The sequence below is a fragment of the Bubalus bubalis genome, chromosome 12 (genome assembly GCF_019923935.1).
Source record: "Bubalus bubalis isolate 160015118507 breed Murrah chromosome 12, NDDB_SH_1, whole genome shotgun sequence".
In the NCBI taxonomy this organism is placed as follows: Eukaryota; Metazoa; Chordata; class Mammalia; order Artiodactyla; family Bovidae; genus Bubalus; species Bubalus bubalis.
The window spans coordinates 87,314,482-87,335,458 of NC_059168.1; the positions used below are offsets into that span (position 1 = coordinate 87,314,482).

The window sequence follows — 20,977 nt, forward strand, 5'->3', positions numbered from 1 at the left end:
GCCATCGCTTTCAGACGTGGTGGGACCGAGGGACGCGGGGGGACGCACCTCTGAGGGCCCATTCGTGAGCGACCCCGCCCCTGGCGGAGGTCATCCTGGGACAGAGGGGCTGCCCCACTGGGTCGAGTCAGGACGTCGCACGGCGCGTCAGAGGCGGCGCCGGCGGAACCCTCGACGGGACTGGGTAGGGGCAGCAAGACGGCGGCGCGCCGGCGCGGGGCGGAGCGATCGCAGGCCTCCCGACATGCCGCGCGTGGCGCCGGGCTTCCGGCTGTGGGCGGTGCGGGGTCGGAGGCGGCCGGAAGCAGGCTGCGCCAGCCTCTGGTGGCTGTGCCTGCACTTCCTGGGGGCCTCTATCCCGGCTTTGGAGTCTTCCGGTAGGCGGCGCGGGAGGAATAAGCAGCTTCAAGGGCCGGCCCGGGCGGATCCCCTCGTCTCCCAATGTGAGCGGCGTCCCGAGCCCCCTCTTCAGGCGAAGGCTGCCCCCACCCAGAGAGGTGGAGCCGGTGGCCGGGCCGGGACCATGAGGCACCGTGTCCTCTTGCTGACCAGCTTGGTGCATCTGGTGCTGGCGCCGCGACCTCCTGACGAGCGGGAATCCCCGCGGCGATTCGGTAAGGACTCAGAGGAGTTGGCTCCGGGTGCCTGGGACGCGCAGGTTTTGGGGGGAAGAGTAGGCGAGCGGGATCTCTCAGGTGTTTGGAGGCAGGGTGTTGGACGACGGTGGCGCGTCCCGAAGTTTTCGGTGTAGGAAGGGGGTGTGGCTCTCGGAGTCAGGGAAGGAGAGGAGCTAGGCTTGTCTTTCTGAATGGGAAAGGGGTCCTAGGGTGGGGTGGGGGGCCTCCTGTTAGTGACTGAGGGCCTGGGAGCGGTCTGCCCCTAGAGTTTGTGTTTGGGCGTGTGTTCCGGAAAGCGGTAAGGCAGGGAGTGGTGACGGCTCGTCTTCGGAGAGAGAGATGCGGTCCCGGTCCTGCCCCGCTAACAAACAAAGCTACATTTTGTTCTTAGCAAAGGCAGGATTCTGGAGGAGGATAGGAAGGCCCAGAGCTCCCCATCTCTTGCACGGCTCTAAGGAAGCGAACTAGATTTTCTGCCTAGGAGGTCCTTAGGCTGTAATCTGGTTGGAAGGCGGTGACTGGAGAACTCTTCTTGGAGTTGGATTTTGCGAACATCTTAACATCGTGTGTGTAGTTATTTAAAATGTAGCTGCTTGTTGGAGGTTCTTAAACCTGCTAGGCCAGCTCGTGATGCCGTTTACTTGGAACGCCTTCCTTGTCATTTTAAACAAAAATGATCAGGGACCCCCAATTTGATCAGTTTTGAGGCTAGAAGTAGAGGGTTATTTAGATTTTCTGAAGAGCTTGGATTTTAGGGGACTAACATTGAGAGATGTGAAATTTGGTGGAAGTTAGTGAAAACTTACAGTGACCGTTAGGGTTCTGTATCTGTTAACAGTTAACATGTAAGAGAATTTGGTTAATTAGTAATAAAGTATGAAACTGTATTTTCCCACTTGAAAAGCTGTAGCCTCGGTGATTTTTCATGGTTGTTTTGGTCTCCAAATCTCACCATAATGCCTTAATATTGTGCACTATGTAAATTTTTTATGGCCAGTAAAAAATTTGCATTACTTTACCTGGCAGTCCTTTTTCCTTATTAAATGGACAAAAACCGTAATTGACGGAAAGTATTAAAGGTGTGTTCTCACTTGAACTACTGCTTTGTGGTTATCTCAAATTGAAAATGAGTTGCAGGTAATTAGTTTAATGAACGGCTAGGGAGAACCTGGTAGGAAGTGCTGAGATGCAGTAACTTAATACAGATTGAAGGAAAATGGTAAGTTAGGGGTGGTCAGAATGGAGGAAGAGGGTAAGGATCCACTTCATAAGGATGGAGAAAAAAAAAGTGAAAGTGAAAGTTGCTTAGTTGTGTCAGATTCTTTGTGACCCCATTGAGTAGTCCGTGGAATTCTCCAGGCCAGAATACTGGAGTGGGTAGCCTTTCCCCTCTCCAGGGGTCTTCCCAACCCAGGGATTGAACCCAGGTCTCCTGCATTGCAGGAAGATTCTTGACTAGCTGAGCTACCAGAGAAGCCCTAATATTAAAAAAAGAAGAAGAAGAAAATATAGATAGTGCAGGTACTATATTCATTCCTAGGATTCGTGCTACTTAAAGTTTCCCACTTGTGAACAAGAGGAATAACAAAACTGAAATACAGATATTTGTACCACTAATACAACTTTCAGTTTTGTTATCATTGTCTTGTTCACAAGTGGGAATCTTTAAGTAGCACAAATCCTAGGAATGGACATAGTACCTGCACTATCTATATTTTCTTCTAAGAAAACCTTGCTTTCTAGGTCTATTCTCAGGAACAGTCACGAATCTTAAGGGTTTGTTTTTGTTTTTTGACCATGTGTTTTTATTTGCAAAGTGCAGACAGTTGGTGCCAGAAAAATGCACAGACTTAGCCATTTATTCACTGCATGTTTGAAGAATGCATACTGTATACAGGTATTATGTGTGACATTGAAAGTGTAATGATCAGACAAATCCATCTTCAAAAGGCTTTTGGTTTAGTGGAATAGAGAGATCTACGCAGAAAATGCTAGAAGAGTATGAAGGAGACAGTTAGAAGACATTATGGTGGGGAATTATTTTCATCAGGTGGTACTGAAACTAGCTGGGGAAGGCTAGTGAAGGCTCCCTGACGGAGGTGATGATATTGAGCCCAGCTGTAAGGTTAAGTAGCTGAAAAGAGAAAACAAGGACATTCCTGATGGAGGCATTTAGTGTTAGAATTGAAATGAAACTTGGAGAGCATGTCTAGTTTTTTAAATAAAGTGGCAAGAAAGATGAGTCTCAGAAAAGTGTAGTGACCGGTCAGGTTCATACCATTAGTGATAAATATATGCCAATAAATACTTGCCTTGTGGGTATTTTTTCTTTTGAAAAATGTTTGTGTGTGTGTGTGTATGTGTTTGATGGCTTTGAATGTAATTTGTTGCTTAACTCTGCCCTAGCATTTAGATTGAATTGGTCAAGGCCAATGAGTAATTTCATAGTTAAAGAATGTGGTTTATTGTTTAACAGCCTTCTTATCCTATAAATGTTACCATGTATAACCACAGTACTAAATATTGATTAGGGGTTTGACAACATTTTCTGAAGAATACATATATATAATAGAATCCTGGCTTTTGGAGTACTGCATAGACCGTGGAAAATGATTTCAGTTGATCTGTTACGAATTGCATAATTTAGGAAATTTATGAGTCATGTGAGCCTAGTCATGGTATCTTGTTGAGGTTGCAGCTGGGGTATATAAGTCTCACTTTGATTTCAAAAGTTTTCCCTGTGTAACATTTAATAAAAGAGAATATAGTGGGTGGAAAGAAAAAAATACTGTCACAGATGAGGGGTGAAAGTTTGTATCTGAAACGTGTACCCTGAGGTAATTGGTATGAGGATTCTCCACTTTGCAGTGCTCATTTCTCATTATTGATGGCATCATTCTGCTCAATCTTTTGACATCTGACTTCCTCTTTTGATGTAAGTTTTGCTTACAGGATGGATTCTATTGAAACTGAAACACTTGCCCACCCCACTTTACTTCAAGAGAAATTTAATGCAGCTCTGCTGTGTACTAGTGAAAGAGATAAACTATTTCTAAAATAGAACGAAGAGTTAAGCAGAGAGCCAGGGTGGGGAAACTGGAGAATTCCTTTTGGCCCTCATGGGGTTTTCCAGAACATTAAGTGTAGGTGTCTTTCAAGGCCCAGTTGGCTGAATATCAGATACTTCACTGTTTTGTATTTGTGAGAGGTGTTGAGTGTTTTCTGTTGGAAGTATAATTTGAAGAAAGTCAGAAGATTGGGAGGGAGGGAGGAAAGGACAGGAAAAGTCTTCACAGGGAAACCTTCATAGAGGTTGGAGAAGGAAATGGCAACCCACTCCAGTATGGCTTGCCTGGAAAATCCCATGGACGGAGAAGCCTGGTAGGCTACACTCTCCATGGGGCCGCAAAGAGTCGGAGATGACTGAGCGACTTCACTTTCACTTTCATAGAGGTAGCAAGGTGAAATGAAGTGCGTTCTCATATGTCCCTTAGTCCTAAAGTGAGCCAAGGAGCCGGGTATTCCTTCCCTACGTCCCTCCTTGTGGTTCCCCCCCCCCCCCACCCTGCCTTTTAATAAGAGTTGTTGTTCAGTTGCTAAGTTGTGTCTGACTTTTTGTAACCCCAGGAGCTGCATGCAGCACACTAGGTTTTCCTGTCCTTCACTATCTCCCAGAGTTTGCTCGAGCTCAGTGTCTGTTGAGTTGATGATGCCATCCAACCATCTCATCCTCTGTTGCTCCCTTCTCTTCTTGCCCTCGTTTCTAGCATCAGGGTCTTTTCCTGTGAGTTGGCTCTTCACATCAGGTGGCCAGAGCATTGGAGCTTCAGTATCAGTCCTTCCAGTGAATATTCGGGGTAGATCTCCTTGAGAATTGACTGGTTTGATATCCTTGCAGTCTATGGGACTCTGAAGAGTCTTCTCCAACACCACAGTTCAAAAGTATCAATTCTTCACTGCTCAGCCTCCTTTTGGTCCAACTCTCACATCCATACACGACTACTGGAGAAATCATAGCTTTGACTAGCCGGACCTTTGTTGGCAAAATGATGTCTCTGCTTTTTAATATGCTGTCTAGGTTTGTCATAGCTTTTCTTCCAAGAAGCAAGCGTCTTTTAATTTCATGGCTGCAGTTATCATCCACAGTGATTTTGGAACCCAAGAAGATAAAATCTGCCACTGTTTTCCACTTTGTCCCCATCTGTTTGCCATGAAGTGATGAGACCAGATGCCATGATTTTAGAATAAGAGTTGTAAGCTTTGACCATCTCATCTGCTACCCTGGTTTCACTTACCATTTGACTGTTCTGATAACTACCAAATATAGATCTCTGACCTAGGCTTGTTCTCTGAAGCTCCACTCTCATGTATCCATCTCAGTATTCACAGATACTTCAAATGTCCACTTACTTCAGATGTCCAGAATTTCTTATCTATTTGATTAGAAGAATGTAAATAGGAGACAAGATTTAATCCAGGAATAGGCAGCAATGTTGCAAACTGTGGAAGTAACCTCATTTCTTAACATGAATTTGCATCCATTTCAGCTGCAGAGCCTTATGGATCAATCCAGGGTTTTTTGCAAGGTTCCCTTAGTCAGGGGCTTTTCTGGTAGCTCAGACAGTAAAGAATCCAAGTACAATGCGGGAGACCTGGGTTTGGGAATACCCTGGATTGGGAAGATCCCCTAGGGAAGGGAATGGCTGCCCACTCACAGTATTCTTGCATGGAGAATCCCATGGACCTGGAGCCTGTGGGGTCACAAAGAGTCGAATAGGACTGAGCGACTAAACACACGTTGAGCTAGGCTTACTTTCCCTTTGGCTCAGTTTCCCTGTGACTGGTCTTGCTGGAGAGTCTTGGCCCAGGTTTAGTCCCAGCCCAGTTGAAGGGCTCTTGATAAGGAGTTATTTGAGGCAGCTCACCCTTCATCCCCCCTAACTGGTATAAACCCACAAAATGAAGTTTTTAGTTCCCAGTCTTTGGGGCCCACTGCCTCGCAGACAGCCCAGTTCTTCTTTTCTTATCCCATAGTCCTAAGGAGGGATTCTCCCATGCCTAGGGCTCGTTGCAAAGTGACCAGGCCTTTCCCTTGTCCTGCATATTTGGAGGAGCACTGAAGAGCAGTCACGTCTCCTGTGTTTTCTGCACAAGTGAAATACACACTTGACTGCAGCCCTGGCTTTACCTTTCCCACTTGTGCGAGAAGTGAGGACATGACTCTGGTTGTGGAGGAACTGTTCATTCTGTGCAGCAGAGTCGTGGAGAGTGAGCAGAGTGCTCCAACAGTGCTGCATGACAACCGTAGGCTGAATTCCAGGAAGATGCGGTTGATTGCAAAAAGAAAAGAGAAATCAAGTAAAAAGTTCACAGATGTTTCCAGATTCTTCTAACACTTCATTGTTTAAAAATAAATTTAATAAGAGACTCACAGACTTAGAAAATGAATTTTACGGTTGCCAGGGGGAAGGGATAGTTAGGGACTTTGGGAAGGTTTTCTACACACTGCTCTACTTAAAATGGATAACCAACAAAGACCTATTGTGTTGCACATGGAACTCGGTTCATTTTTATATGCCAGCCTGGATGGGAGGGGGGTTGGGGGAGAACGGATACATGTGTATCCGCACATGTGTATGTGCGGCTGAGTCCCCTTGCTGTTAACCTGACTACCACAACATTGTTAATCAGCTATACCCCAAAGCAAAATGTTTCTGATGTTAAAAAAATTTTTTTTTTTTTTTTTCCCCCACGAAAATCAGTTTTACTTTAAAAACTTGACTCTGGACACGATGAATGAAACAAGGGTATATTTTATGTCATTGTACCAAAGTCAGTGGCCATAAAAGCATATCCTGAAGATACAACAATTCAGGTTTGAGGGAAAGGTGGAAGGTTTATCAAACCCGTGGGCCCCTCCATTTCTGGATCCAGAAAGCTGGTTTGTTGCGGACCTTAAGGTGCAGCTTTCTCTGTATTCTTTGAGAACATAAAGAAGAAAGTATCAGCTGTTTTTTATCACTGATATTGATTTTGAACATCATAGACTAACAAATTTACTCTTTCCCTGCCTAAAATCACTGAATTTTCAGTGATGCAACTGCAAACATATGACGACTTAATTCAAAAAAGTTATATGTAAATGATAATTGCAGATAAAGGAACAAGATGTAGTATAGAACTTCAGAATCTTTCAGCATCCACTTGTCCCCTTATGTCAACCTGTTAAAAACAAAATTCAGCCAAGTAAATCTGAAGATCTAATTGGCTTGGCGAGGCACTTTATGCATTGGGCAGCATGCCTGCCAGCAGCTGGAAGGGTTCTCTGAGGGTCTGGACCAAATGGAAGCTTTGGATAGGAAGAAGGATGGGACACGGGTGCTGTGAGTGAAAGAATTTTAGGCCAAGACATCATCTTTTTAGGGGGGAAGGGAACTGGCAAGGATTTTATCATATGGAATATCTCTTCTTCCTCTGTGGGATGAAGGGGCCCATTTGACGGATTACCTCCTTCATGCTGACCAGGCAATTCCAAACTTGTTGCTTAAGATTACTTGTCTGGTGAAGATTGAAACTACAGTTAGGTTAGGTATTAAGCCTGATTTGGTATCATAGGCTTGTGTTTTCTTTTTAACAAATCCCTTCCCCAAACCTGCTCCCAGTTGTGTTTTCTTTTTTGTAATATCAGTGTATGTGGTGCCACTGTCTACCCAGATATCCAAGTGAGAAGCTTGAGGGTCAGCTAGTGATCTCTACCCAGATTGCCCAGCAGCTTACTAGCTGATTTCCCAGACTGCAGGTTTGTCCTCCTCTAGCCTGTTCAGGGTTTCCCTGGTGGCTCAGGGAATCTGAATCTCAGGGAATTAAAGAATATGCCTGCAACGCGGGAGACCTGGTTCGATCCCTGGGTTGGGAAGATCCCCTGGAGAAGGGAAGGGCTACCCACTCCAGTGTTCTGGCCTGGAGAAGCCCATGGGCGGTACAGTCCATGGGGTCGCAAAGAGTCACTGCAGTTGTTGTTGAACCCAGGTTCATGTGCCTGACGCACAGTGAGGCCCAACAAATGGAAATGTCTGAGTTTGAAGCTGAAAAAGGTTTATTGATTGGGAGGGCACCAGTGGAGAAGATGGGAGATGTAGGCTTGTCTCAGAACCATCTTCTTGGCTGCCCGTGGTTTTTAAAGGTAATGTTTGGGGTGAGTGTTGCAGGGAGCATGACCTTCCGATTGGTTGGTGGTGAGGCGACAGGGTGGTGTTTCCTGAGTCTTGATCTTCAGCCTTCTGGTTCCAACCAGTCAGGTCTGCGTTCTGGTGGTCAGCTTGTCACCATCCTCCGCCGGGGAAGGGGGAGGTGTCCTAGTTCCTGCAGAACAACTCAGGCGTTTGTGTCATTTTGTTTTGTATATCCCTGGAGGAGGAACTCGGACTCTGTTGTTTCTTGGCTGCTTTTTCTTTGTTTCTGCAGTCCCTTACTTCTCTAATTAGTAATTGCCTGAATCTGCCGTTTGGAACTCAGGGAATGCTTGGGAGGCTAAAGCCTTTTCTACAAACAAGCAACAGGAGACAGAAAGGCTTTTGTACCTGGGAGGGTCCTGCTTGGTTTCAGTCCTAAGTTTTGGATAGAGAGGTGAAGTTTTGGATAGAGAGGTTGATCATAAGCTCAGCAAGAGAACTTTGTTTTAGGGGATTTGGTTTCACAGTCAGGATGAAATTTCCAATTGATACCTGTTGCCCTTGTCCAAAGTCCTGCGTCCTTAATTCAGTTCCCTGACCAGACCTCTGCCTGCCTCTCCAGCCTCCCACCTGTTCATATTCTCCCTGCCAATCTGCCCTCCAGCCTCCCTGACTTGCTTTCAGGTCTCTGAGTGTATGATGTTCTGTATTTCTTGTGGACCTCAGCATAGATATGCCCTCACTGAGAACCCTGTCCTTTTCTTCTCTTGGCCGCCTCCTCCTCCTTTTGGTTTTAACTTCAATGCTGTTCTCTGGGGAAGCATCCATGGCTTGCCACACAGGTCATGCTCCCTCTGTGTCCTTTTATAACTTCTTGCAGTTTCCTCTCCCTAGACTTGTGAAGTACTGTATCGTGATTTTTTTTTGGGGGGGGGGTGGTGGTATCATGCTGTTTCTCCCAAAGTCACAATATTGGAAATATATCTTCTTTCTCTCCATTAATATCCCTAGTGCTTGGAAGTTGGGAGGTTTTCAGTAAAATATTTGTTGAGTAAATGAGTAGGTGGGGTCTGGTGGAAAGGGGAGGAGTACGTGCAGGATGTGTTTGTAAGAAAGGGGTGGGGGTGGAAGGCCTTAAAAAGGAGTGAGAGTCAGGTCCCTAAGGAGGACTAGGCAGAAGAGGCCAAGTGAGGGAAAATAACGTGTGGCAGTGGAGAGCTGAGAGGTTTGGCAGGAGATCCTAAATGATGCAGTACTCTTGAATAGCGCACTGTATTGTTGTGGAGTAACAGGCAAATTTGGCCTTGGAATACGGAATGAAGCAGGGCAAAGGCTAATAGAGTTTTGCCAAGAGAATGCACTGGTCATAGCAAACACCCTCTTCCAACAACACAAGAAAAGATTCTACACATGAACATCTCCAGATGGTCAACACCGAAATCAGATTGATTATATTCTTTGCAGCCAAAGATGGAGAAGCTCTATGCAGTCAGCAAAAACAAGACCAGGAGCTGACTGTGGCTCAGATCATGAACTCCTTATTGCCAAATTCAGACTTAAACTGAAGAAAGTAGGGAAAACCACTAGACCATTCAGGTATGACCTAAATCAAATCCCTTATGATTATACAGTAGAAGTGAGAAATAGAATTTAAGGGCCTAGATCTGATAGATAGAGTGCCTGATGAACTATGGACTGAGGTTCGTGACATTGTACAGGAGACAGGGATCAAGACCATCCCCATGGAAAAGAAATGCAAAAAAGCAAAATGGCTGTCTAGGGAGGCCTTACAAATAGCTGTGAAAAGAAGAGAAGCGAAAAGCAATAGAGAAAAGGAAAGATATAAGCATCTGAATGCAGAGTTCCAAAGAATAGCAAGAAGAGAGAAGAAAGCCTTTCTCAGCAATCAATGCAAAGATATAGAGGAAAACAACAGAATGGGAAAGACTAGAAATCTCTTCAAGAAAATTAGAGATACCAAGGGAACATTTCATGCAAAGCTGGGCTCAGTAAAGGACAGAAATGGTATGGACCTAACAAGCAGAAGATATTAAAAAGAGGTGGCAAGAATACACAGAAGAACTGTACAAAAAAGATCTTCACATCTAAGATAATCACGATGGTGTGATCACTCACCTAGAGCCAGACACCTTGGAATGTGAAGTCAAGTGGGCCTTAGAAAACATCACTATGAACAAAGCTAGTGGAGGTAATGGAATTCCAGTTGAGCTATTTCAAATCCTGAAAGATGATGCCGTGAAAGTGTTGCACTCAATATGCCAGCAAATTTGGAAAACTCAGCAGTGGCCACAGGACTGGAAAAGGTCAGTTTTCATTCCAATCCCAAAGAAAGACAATGCCAAAGAATGCTCAAACTACCGCACAATTGCACTCATCTCACACGCTAGTAAAGTAATGCTCAAAATTCTCCAAGCCATGCTTCAGCAATATGTGAACTGTGAACTTCCAGATGTTCAAGCTGGTTTTAGAAAAAGCAGAGGAACCAGATGTTCAAGCTGGTTTTAGAAAAGGCAGAGGAACCAGAGATCAAATTGCCAACATCTGCTGGATCATGGGAAAAGCAAGAGAGTTCCAGAAAAACATCTATTTCTGCTTTATTGACTATGCCAAAGCCCTTGACTGTGTGGATCACAATAAACTGTGGAAAATTCTTCAAGAGATGGGAATACCAGACCACCTGACCTGCCTCTTGCGAAACCTGTGGGCAGGTCAGGAAGCAACAGTTAGAACTGGACATGGAACAACAGACTGGTTCCACATAGGAAAAGGAGTACATCAAGGCTGTATATTGTCAGACTGCTTATTTAACTTCTATGCAGAGTACATCATGAGAAACACTGGGCTGGAAGAAGCACAAGCTGGAATCAAGATTGCCGGGAGAAATATCAATAACCTCAGATACGCAGATGACACTACCCTTATGGCAGAAAGTGAAGAGGAACTCAAAAGCCTCTTGATGAAAGTGAAAGACAAGAGTGAAAAAGTTGGCTTCGTGGCAAATAGATGGGGAAACAGTGTCAGACTTTATTTTTTTGGGCTCCAAAATCACTGCAGATGGTGATTGCAGCCATGAAATTAAAAGACGCTTACTCCTTGGAAGGAAAGTTATGACCAAGCTAGACAGCATATTAAAAAGCAGAGACATTACCTTGCCAACAAAGGTCCGTCTAGTCAAGGCTATGGTTTTTCCAGTAGCCATGTATGGATGTGAGAGTTGGACTATGAAGAAGGCTGAGTGCCGAAGAATTGATGCTTTTGAACTGTGGTGTTGGAGAAGACTATCCAATCAGTCCATTCTAAAGGAGATCAGCCCTGGGATTTCTTTGGAAGGAATGATGCTAAAGCTGAAACTCCAGTACTTTGGCCACCTCCTGCGAAGAGTTGACTCATTGGAAAAGACTCTGATGCTGGGAGGGATTGAGGGCAGGAGGAGAAGGGGGACGACAGAGGGTGAGATGGCTGGATGGCATCACCGACTCGATGGACGTGAGTCTGAGTGAACTCCAGGAGTTGGTGATGGACAGGGAGGCCTGGCGTGCTGCGATTCATGAGGTCGCAAAGAGTCGGACATGACTGAGCTACTGAACTGAACTGAGTCCCTAAGTTATGTCCGACTCTCTTCGACTCCATGGACCGTATCCCGCCAGGCTCCTCTGTGCTTAGAATTTTTCAGGCGCAAATGCTGGAGTGGGTTGTCATTTCCTTCTCCAGGGGATCCTCCTGATCAAATCTAAGTCTTCTGCATTGGCAGACAGATTCTTTACCACTGAGCCATCAGGGAAGCCCACTATACTGTATTACTACAGTATAAATTACATGCTGTACTCTTTTAAATAGTGTCTTTTTCCAATTTGTGTTTGTAGCAGCTGAAATGAGAAAAGCTCTGTTGTTCAGGGTGATTGCTGGAGCAACTTGTAGGAAGCGAGGAAAGTGTTCTCATGTGGACAGTGCTGGGCAGCCATTGAGTTTCTGAAAGAGAGAACATGAAGGTGACCTGAGCTGATAAGATCATTCTCTTAGCATTGTCTGGTATTGACTGTCGTAAACTCTACCGCAGGAAGTTACGGGTTTTATATTTAAGCTTTTGGAGATTTTTGGATTTGGATGGGGGATATAGAAATTCTTTTGAAAAAGCTATGGAAAATTGGATCACCAGTAGTTGGTGAAGTGCCGTGAAATACTGAGCATCTGAGAGGTTACTGCTTGCATAAGAGCAGGAGCTCAAGAGTCCAGGACAAGAGGCGTCTGCTGTCTGTCTGTAATGGCTGCAGGCTGTCTGGTTAAAAAGAGGGTAAATTACAGTGGAAACGTATTAGTTAAGTACTTTAACATGCTTTAGCTAATTCCCTTTTAAAAGTGCTTATTATAGAAAAATACCTAAAGATAACCAGTGATGTTACTATCTTGCTCTTATTTTTTTCCTAGCCCTATTTTTGTACATAGTTAAGGTCATGCAATATGAATAGATTTTAAAATCTACCTTTGTTTGTTTAATATTATAGCATAAGTATTTTCTTAAGTTCTTAAAATCTGTTATTGACAGCTTTTAAATGGTTGCAGATTTCTTTTCTTTGTCATTAGGAAGTGCTGTCACTTCTCTGTTTGCCAGGTACTTAGTTTGTTTCCAGTTTTTTGTTCTTAAAACTAATGCAAGACTGAACAGTGAACATCTTTGCGCTTGAAGATTTTTCCCTTCACTTTGAGCTGTTGCTTAGTTGCCTAGTTCAGTGGTTCTCAGACTGCGGTGAACGTCAGCATCACCTGGAAGGCACCTTAAACACAAATGCCTGGGCCCTTTGCCTAGAATTTCCGATTGTGGAGAACTGAGGAGAAAACAGATTCCCAGGTGGTACTGGTTGTGGGGAGCACATTCTGAGAACAACTAGCCTGTATCGTTGACAATAAAACTATAGTATTCCAGTCAGTAGGAGTGATTATGATCTTGAGTGAAACTCAGTCCATGTACCAACCTGTATCAAGGAAGTTGAAGGGCTAAAGGATTGTGTCAGCATCTCAGCATTGAGAATTTGTGCAATTTGGGAACGTGGGAACGTGGGAGTGCTGTTTTGTGCAGGGTTCTGTGCCAGGTGTTGTGAGGTAAGGATACTGTGATTTTAAAACGGAGCTCACTTTTGCCCGTCTTACAGTCCATTTGTGAGGTAAGACAAATATAACTCAAAAATGCAGAAGAGAGGTGTAAACAAAAGGCTGCAGAATTCAGAGGGAGGCAGAATCATGTTTGATTGACACATCAAAAAGGAGGCGGCCAAGAAGTGGAGGGTCCAGGAAGAGCTAGGCTATTTTTAAACAGTTTCAAAGTTGAAATCAATAAAGGTTGAGGTTTTCAGCCAGACAGGCCCCAGTTCAAATCCTTGTACTGTGCTATGTTAGCTCTGTGATACTCTTCTCTCTGTTTCTTCATGTGTAAGGTAGGGAAATATCCCAAGGATGTTTGTGAAGATAACGTGAAATGCCTAGTATGGAGTCTTGTAGGAGACAAAACACTCAAATTGTTGAATAAATGACAAGCTTCTTGAAGGTTTTTCATTGTGCAAGTCACCAGTAACCATCCATTGGCATAAAGGAGATCTACGCCTTCTGAAACAGCTTTCCTCTGGAATAAAATTAAAAGGCAAATTTTTGTTAACAGAAAATGGGTGGTACCCAATGAGTGTGAAATTTGCTACCCCTTTAATCTTGAGTTAGAGCCTTGAATGGACTTTGATTAAATCTCCTTTGCCTACATAGCAGTGTGCCTCCGCAGGTTTGCTTGAATACCATGCAAGAGGGAGGCGTTTTCCCTTCTTCGGCCACTCTGGACACTGGCCCTCCCTGCTGTCTGCCTCTGCTCCCCTACTCATGCCCACAGCACTGGCGTGGGTGTTTTTGAGTGTTGTCTGTCTCTCCCACTGCTGTAGGCAAGGACTTTGCTCGTTGAATGCTGTATCTTAGCCCTTAGACCAGTGGTTGGCTCATAGTGAATGAATGGATGAAAGAACCAGTTGAGGGTATTTAGAAGAGGATGGAGAAAAGTATAGGGTAGATTCTTTTAAAAATGGTTTTGTGAGCATTTTTAACTGCAGCAGCAACAGACTTGTATTTTAAGCTCCTGCTGCTCTATTTTGAGGACATTCTAAGTCCACTGGAATGATTTTGAATACCGTTGCTTCTGCAGTGATAGTTGTTGAGAGGAAAGGAAACATCGGCTCAAGTATTTTTAGACAGTTTTTACAGAGACTTAAGTCACTGAAAGTGTCTTCCAGAAACCTTCCTGGCTGTGGGAGAGACAGCAGAGTTGCTATTGATAAAGTGACTTCCACCTACAGTGTTTACTCTGCCAAACAGGAACTTTCAGGCTTGTTCTGCCTTTGCGGCAGTGCAGCTTTGCTTTTCTTGGGTTCCAAGTCAGTCTGGTGAAAAAGTGTTAGATTTCTTTTCTTAGGGATTCGTTTGGTCTTAGCACTGCACTTCTTGGTGTCCCATGGGATGCTTTTCTGCGTCTGTTGAGGGCACAGTGATAGAGATATCACCACTGTTTTGCTTTCTAATTTGGAGTATGTTTTTTTCTATAAAAGATTTGCTTTTCCAGTTTGGTTTGCCCAGACCACTGGTACATTTGTTGCTCATTGTTACTTTACATCAAGTGGTAAGGAATTGATGTTGCCCAGGTGGGTAGTGGGCAGGTCATGTAGGCAGCCTTGTTCTTAGAAATTCTGAACATATAGCCATAAATGCCTTGAATTTAGAAGTTAGTTCATTGCATACTATGATATTCTCTGAGGTATTAAATTTATTAGGACATGGACATGGACTCACGTTCACGTGTCCCAGGTCTCTTTCCAGAACCCACTCGTTTGACCTGGGAACTCGGAAGGCTCACACCTCTACTCGCTTCCTGTTTCTCAAGTCTCTTCTGTCTGCACCCCTCCCTTCTTTCTCATGCCATTTGTTTCCTGGAAAAATTGGGTCATTTGTTTTGCAGGAATGGAACATTCTGGGTGTGGCTGGTGACTTCCTAAGGTGGTTATTTAATTTGGCAACCTCTAATCCCTTTTTGTCTTAAAAACTGTAAGTTTGCTCTTAATTAGATTCAGGGGTATGTGAGTGTGTGTGTGTGTTTGATAAGAATACTTTGATACTGCTGGGACATTACATCAGGAAGAGTTTGTTGTTTGACTCTCGTTTTAATGATACTACAATTGATTCGTAGGTTTCAGTGTTAATAATCTTTTTACCTTTATTTCAGAAAAGCTTGATTCTTTGCTCTCAGACTACGATATCCTCTCCTTATCCAATATCCAGCAGCACTCTGTGAGAAAAAGGGAGCTGCAGGCCTCGACACACTTAGAAACACTGCTGACTTTTTCAGCCTTGAAAAGGTAATTTCAAGTATTCATAAAATAATGTTGGGGCAGTGGGGTACTTGGTTTGGTAAAAGCAGAAAAATTGGAGTGTCTAATTAAATCTTAGAAAGTTACATTGTAAAGATTTGTGATTAGTATAATTATAGTCTGTCCTGCTTCTTGTAATAATGTATTGCTTAAAATTCATACTAATGACTATTTTTTAAAAATTAAATGTGTGTTCCAAAAGTGTTAATGATGGTTGTTTATTGTTGTTTAATGATGGTATAATTTATTTTTTGGAATTCTGACAAAGAATTTTAATTAATTGAATCGTTGTAATACTTTGGTGCTGCTTTAGAATTGTCAGCCTTATACTGAGTACTGTCTTCATTTTATATATGAAGACACTGAGCTTTAGAGATAAAGGATTTATTTAGCTCACAGCCTAGTGGTGAGCTGGGTCTACAATTCAGTGCTCTTTCCTCATTGAATTGCTCTTATGTCATAGCATACATGGATAGATGTGTGGTCTATTTGGTCATTAATTTTAATATCTCATGTTTTGCAGATGTAAATTTGTTAGATAATTACAGGCCTCTTTCCAAAGTCTTTTTAGAGTTTCATTCATATCAAAAAATAAACATCAGAGGGATATAAATGGGCTGACTTTTTCTTTATACATGGGATAGGCCTTCTCCAACAAGTATTTTAAAGTAATATATGTACCTAGCTTTAAAAAAAACTACAGAGGGGTGTCCCTGATAGTCCAGTGGTTAAGACTCCAGGCCTCCACTGCAGGGGGTGAGGGTTCAATCCCTGGTGGGGGAACTAAGATCTCTTAGGGCTTGGGGCCCCCACTCCCTAAAAATCCATACAGCAAGTATAAGAGGTTTTTACTTCTAATTCTGTTACACTTCCCAGACCCAGCAAGTTTCCTTATAAGCTTCCAAAAGATTTTAATGAGTATTTTTTGCATATAGATCTATATATGTGTAGGTGATATGGATAGCATAGAGTTACCTCATTTTTAACAGCTGCATAAATATTCCTGTTTTTAGTACCTTGCAGATGGGATATTGTTTAGTCAAAGTGATTTTCCCCCCTGTATAACAAACAGTGCTCCGGGGAATATCTTTATAAATATACTTTGTCTAGGTATCCTTTTAGGATACATTCCTAAAAGGTAAATTACTGTATTGGGTCAGGGGTGTACATGTTATAAGTGCTTATTGATGTTGACATGTTTATGTGCTTCAAGTTGAGATGCATTCTTTCTTTAGGCATTTTAAATTATACCTGACATCAAGTACTGAACGCTTTTCCAAAAATTTCAAAGTCGTGGTGGTAGATGGGAAAGATGAAAGGGAGTACCCCGTCAAATGGCAGGACTTCTTTAGCGGACACGTGGTTGGTGAGTAGGTGTTCATTTGTGTATGGACAGAGGAGCCTGGAGGGCTACAGTCCGTGGGGTCACAAGGAGTCGGACATGACTGAGTGACTAACACTGCTACCACTGCTGGGAGGTTGGGTGTCCAGATTAAACTAGAGTTGTAGTTTCTTTTTTGAGGGGAGGAGAATGGGATGGCAAAGAAGTTCTATTGTTTGTCTCTTTTATTTGAGCTTTGTAAGTCTGGAAGCAGAAGCATGCAAACAGGAGGAAATGGGTATTATCCAGCATGTCATTACTGATTGGGTATTTTCATCGTACAATAGAGTTCCTCTTAAGTCATATGAATTTAACCTCCTTTTGTCTCCAGGACTGTAGACTTCCCTTATGAGATTGTAAACAAGGAAGATGGGATCATAGATCAATTATTTTACCTTTTATCATGTATTTATTTAATAAATTATATTAAACAAGCAATTGCAGTTTACTTCTGGAAATTTTTCTGCAATAAGAAAAAAAAATGGCCCTAAAATACTCAAAAAGTATAGTTCCAGACCTGTATATTCTAGATCATGCTTTCTGCCTCCTGTCTTACCCCAGAGTAGGTAAAGTTATTCCAGAAGAAAATTTGTACTTTCTTTTGTTTTGTAACACACTGTAGATAATTCTCATAGGAGACCTGAGGGAAAGAGGCCGGTTTCAGATGACTAGAGTTGAGATTCCTCCTCGGGAGTGAGAATACCCACCCACTTTCTGGGCCTGTCTTCCTTAGATCTCCACGGTGCCTGGGCGCATTCCACGCTGTAGAAGGGTGTGGTTGATTTTTGTCGACAGTAGTGCATAGTTTTTTTGGCTTAAATTTTTAAAATAATGGCTATTTTTTTTTTTAAGGTGAACCTGACTCTAGGGTTCTAGCACACATTGGAGATGATGATATTACAATAAGAATCAACACAGATGGGGCAGAATATAATATAGAGGTAAGTCTGCTTGTCAGTTTTTTTTCAAGGAGCATATGTCTCTCATTTTTAGAAAGCCATTTCACAGTTGTTTCAGGAAGAAAAAGGTCTTTAATTACACTTCTTTTTTCCTTGTATTTAAATTTTATTTTTTTAAGACCAGAAAAATAGATGAAAAACTTTTAAAAAACATATCTAAGATACTGTCACAGGACGCACTCTGTATTTTTAAGTACAACAATTGAGAGAAAGGCACATGTGGGATGGATAATAGAAGAGGAAACTTTCTTTCCCTCCTCTTTTCTTTTATTCTTTTTCTTAATAATCTCCAAAAGGTAAAACTTTTCAAAGATAAAAGGGAAATCTCTTTCCTAGATGCTCTAGAAGTACGTGGTCAATAAAAGATGACAGTTCATAGTCTGAGAAGTTAAAAGACGAAGCTATAGGACACTCAGGCTCTGACCACTCTTTCATTGAAACCCTAGCAGTCGAAACCAAGCCCAAAGGAGCCACGTTTGTGTGAGACACATCACTGCATATCAGATACCGGTCCAGAAAACAAACCGTTTGCTTCTGATTTGTGGATTGAAGTGTTTTCTGCGTCTCTAGAGAATACTCTGGAACATGAACACATGTTCTTTGAGGTTGCCACAGAAGGGAAACAGCTGGAGAATTCCACAGGGGAATATTATGGGCCAGGCTTAGAAGTGGCCTGCGTCACTTCTGCCCACGTTCCAGAACTCTTGTCTCTGATCTGCCTACAGAAGAGGCTGGAAAAGCTAACCTCCTGTGCTCAGAAAGATAAACAGTGGGGAGAGTGTTTCAGAGCATTGTTTCTGCCACAGTGCACATGTTTGCTTATTTCCTTAAGATCATCTTTTCTTAGTCCAAAAATGTGTGCATTTAGTACCCAAGTTGGTGATGGTGGTTAGTCACTTAGTTGTGTCTGACTCTTTTGACCCCCTGGACTGTAGCCTGCCAGGCTCCTCTGTCCATGAGATTTCTCAGGCAGGAATACTGGAGTGGGTTGCCATTTCCTTCTCCAGGGGATCTTCTGACCCAGGGCTTGAACCCATGTCTCCTGCATCACAGGTGGTCTCCTGAATTGCAGGAGGATTCTTTATTGCTGAGCCACCAGGGAAGCCCTAAGATCCAAGTTAAATTTTCTCAGATTCCTCACTTTTCCAAATAATTCCCTTTGGGACAGTTAGGAATTCTGTTTTTATTCATTCGTCTCTGTTTCACCAAGTACAAAAATGATCATAATTAACATTTTCCTGTGAAATGGTCACTTAAAAGTAAACTCATCAGGTTTGTTGAAGGACTTTAGCATGAGATTAGTAATTTTTAAATTGATCAAGTGGTTTATTACTCACTTAGAAGTTCACTGTCTGCTTCCCACCCCCAACTCTGCCAGCTCTAGGAAATCACTAATCTATTCTCTGTTTATATTTGTTTTTTTGTTTCCTTAGATTTGCTTGGTCAACCCATATAAATGGAATCACACAACATGTGATCTTTTGGTGTCTGGCTACTTTCATTTAGAATGTTTTTGATGTTCATTCATCTTATAGCATGTGTCAAGTACACCATTTCTCTTTATTGCCAAATAATATTCCATTGTTTGGATATACCACATTTTGTTTATTGATTCATCAGTTGGATATTTGCATTGTGTCTACTATTCGGCTGTTATGACTAATCCTGCTATGAACATTTTTGAACAGGTTTTTATGTGAGCTTAAGTTTTCATTGCTCTTGGGTATGTAATATACTAGGAATGGAATTGTTGGGTCATATGGTAACTCCTTTTTTAACTTTTTATGAAACAGCTGCACTATTTTCCATAGTGACTGCAGTTTACATCCTCAGCATTTTACATTTACTGCATTCTGTATTTCATATTCCATTCTCATGAGCAGTAGATGAGGGTTTCTCCACCTCCTTGCCAATTGTTGTTATATGTCTTACTTGTTGTTATATGTCTTTTTGATTACAGCTATTGTAGTGGATATGGTGTCCTTCAGTTTTTGATTTTCATTTCTGTGATGGATATGGAGATACCAGATGCACAGATACACAGACATAGCATCTTTTTTTGTATGAGCTATCTAATTCTGATGAGACCAGTGTCCTTACAGAGAAGAACTTGGTCTTGACTAGTCAGTTTACTTAACCTGGAAATGAATGTTACTGATATCTAAAAATAGGCAAAGAATGGTATAAGAATTTAATAGTTAAGCATTTTTATATTTTCCATCTCAGTTATATTTGTTTTCTATTTTAGCCACTTTGGAGACTAATTAATGATACTCAAGACAAAAGAATGTTAGTTTATAAATCTGAAGATATCAAGAATGTTTCACGTTTGCAGTCTCCAAAAGTGTGTGGTTATATAAAGGCAAATAATGAAGAGTTGCTTCCAGAAGGCCTGGTAGACAGCGAGCCACCTGATGGTAAGATGAAAAACATACATTTCAAATAAAAAGCAAGCATAACAGCTGTCTTCAGTAGGGGTGGTTGTTAGTTGATTTAAAAAAAAAAAAGAACGTGATTATCAAGTAACTATAGTATTAATTTTGGCTTGAAAATAGTTTTGTTCAGGAGAGATCAGGTATGTTCAGGGTGGTATGGCTATAGACAGGAAACAATATTGTTCAGAAATTTCTTAAGTTACATTTTTTTGCCTGTAATAATTGAAAACACTAGAAAAAAGATTGGGGAAAGGGGATTATTCAATTGAATAATCTGAGGAAAAACATTTTCATTAGCAGGTATTTAGAAATGACAGAATAGTACAGTGAAAAAACAATCTTCAGATACGTTTATAAGAAATCAGTTGGTAGCAAGAGGGGTATGTTTTGTTTAAAAGAAGATTAGCAGCCCTGGGACAGATGAATTTAGAGTGTTTTAAAGATCGTCTACCCATTTATTGCTGTTTTATTTAAAGATCAAGTTTTTTTAGAAAGATGGTAACAATAACCCTGTATGCGAGACAGCAAAAGAGACACAGATGTGTAGAACAGTCTTTTGGACTCTGTGGGAGAGGGAGAGGGTGGGTTGATTTGGGAGAATGGCATTGAAACATGTATAATATCATATATGAAACGAATCGCCAGTCCAGGTTCAATGCATGATACAGGATGCTCGGGGCTGGTGCACTGGGATGACCCAGAGGGATGGTACAGGGAGGGAGGTGGGAGGAGGGTTCAGGCTGGGGAACACGTGTACACCCATGGCGGACTCATGTTGCTATATGGCAAAACCAATACAATATTGTAAAGTAATTAACCTCCAATTAAAAAAAAAATCAAGTTTTGTTTTATTTTTAAATTTTTTTCTGGCCATGCCAAGTGGCCTGTGGATCCTAATTCTCTGCCTGGGGATCAAACCTGCACCTGGTACACTGGAAGTGCGGAGTCTTAACCGCTGCGCTGCCAGGGAAGTCCCCTCACTAATTTTTTAATGTCGGATT

The 20,977-nt window shown here is 42.3% G+C and overlaps 1 protein-coding gene across 2 annotated transcripts in view; it reads left to right on the forward strand.

Moving 5' to 3' along the window:
- The first annotated feature begins 229 nt into the window (after positions 1-229).
- ADAM17 (ADAM metallopeptidase domain 17) overlaps positions 230-20,977 on the forward strand; it is a 45,005-nt gene continuing 24,257 nt past the window's right edge. The window contains exons 1-5 of one of the 2 annotated variants that reach the window (XM_006073786.4): positions 230-614; positions 15,057-15,189; positions 16,437-16,567; positions 17,435-17,523; positions 19,790-19,958. In XM_006073786.4, coding sequence (XP_006073848.4) covers positions 245-614; positions 15,057-15,189; positions 16,437-16,567; positions 17,435-17,523; positions 19,790-19,958 — 892 coding nt within the window. In that variant the 5' untranslated portion in view covers positions 230-244. Of the gene's footprint in view, positions 615-15,056; positions 15,190-16,436; positions 16,568-17,434; positions 17,524-19,789; positions 19,959-20,977 lie in introns of those variants that run through there. The other variant, XM_044926261.2, reaches the window with a different exon arrangement.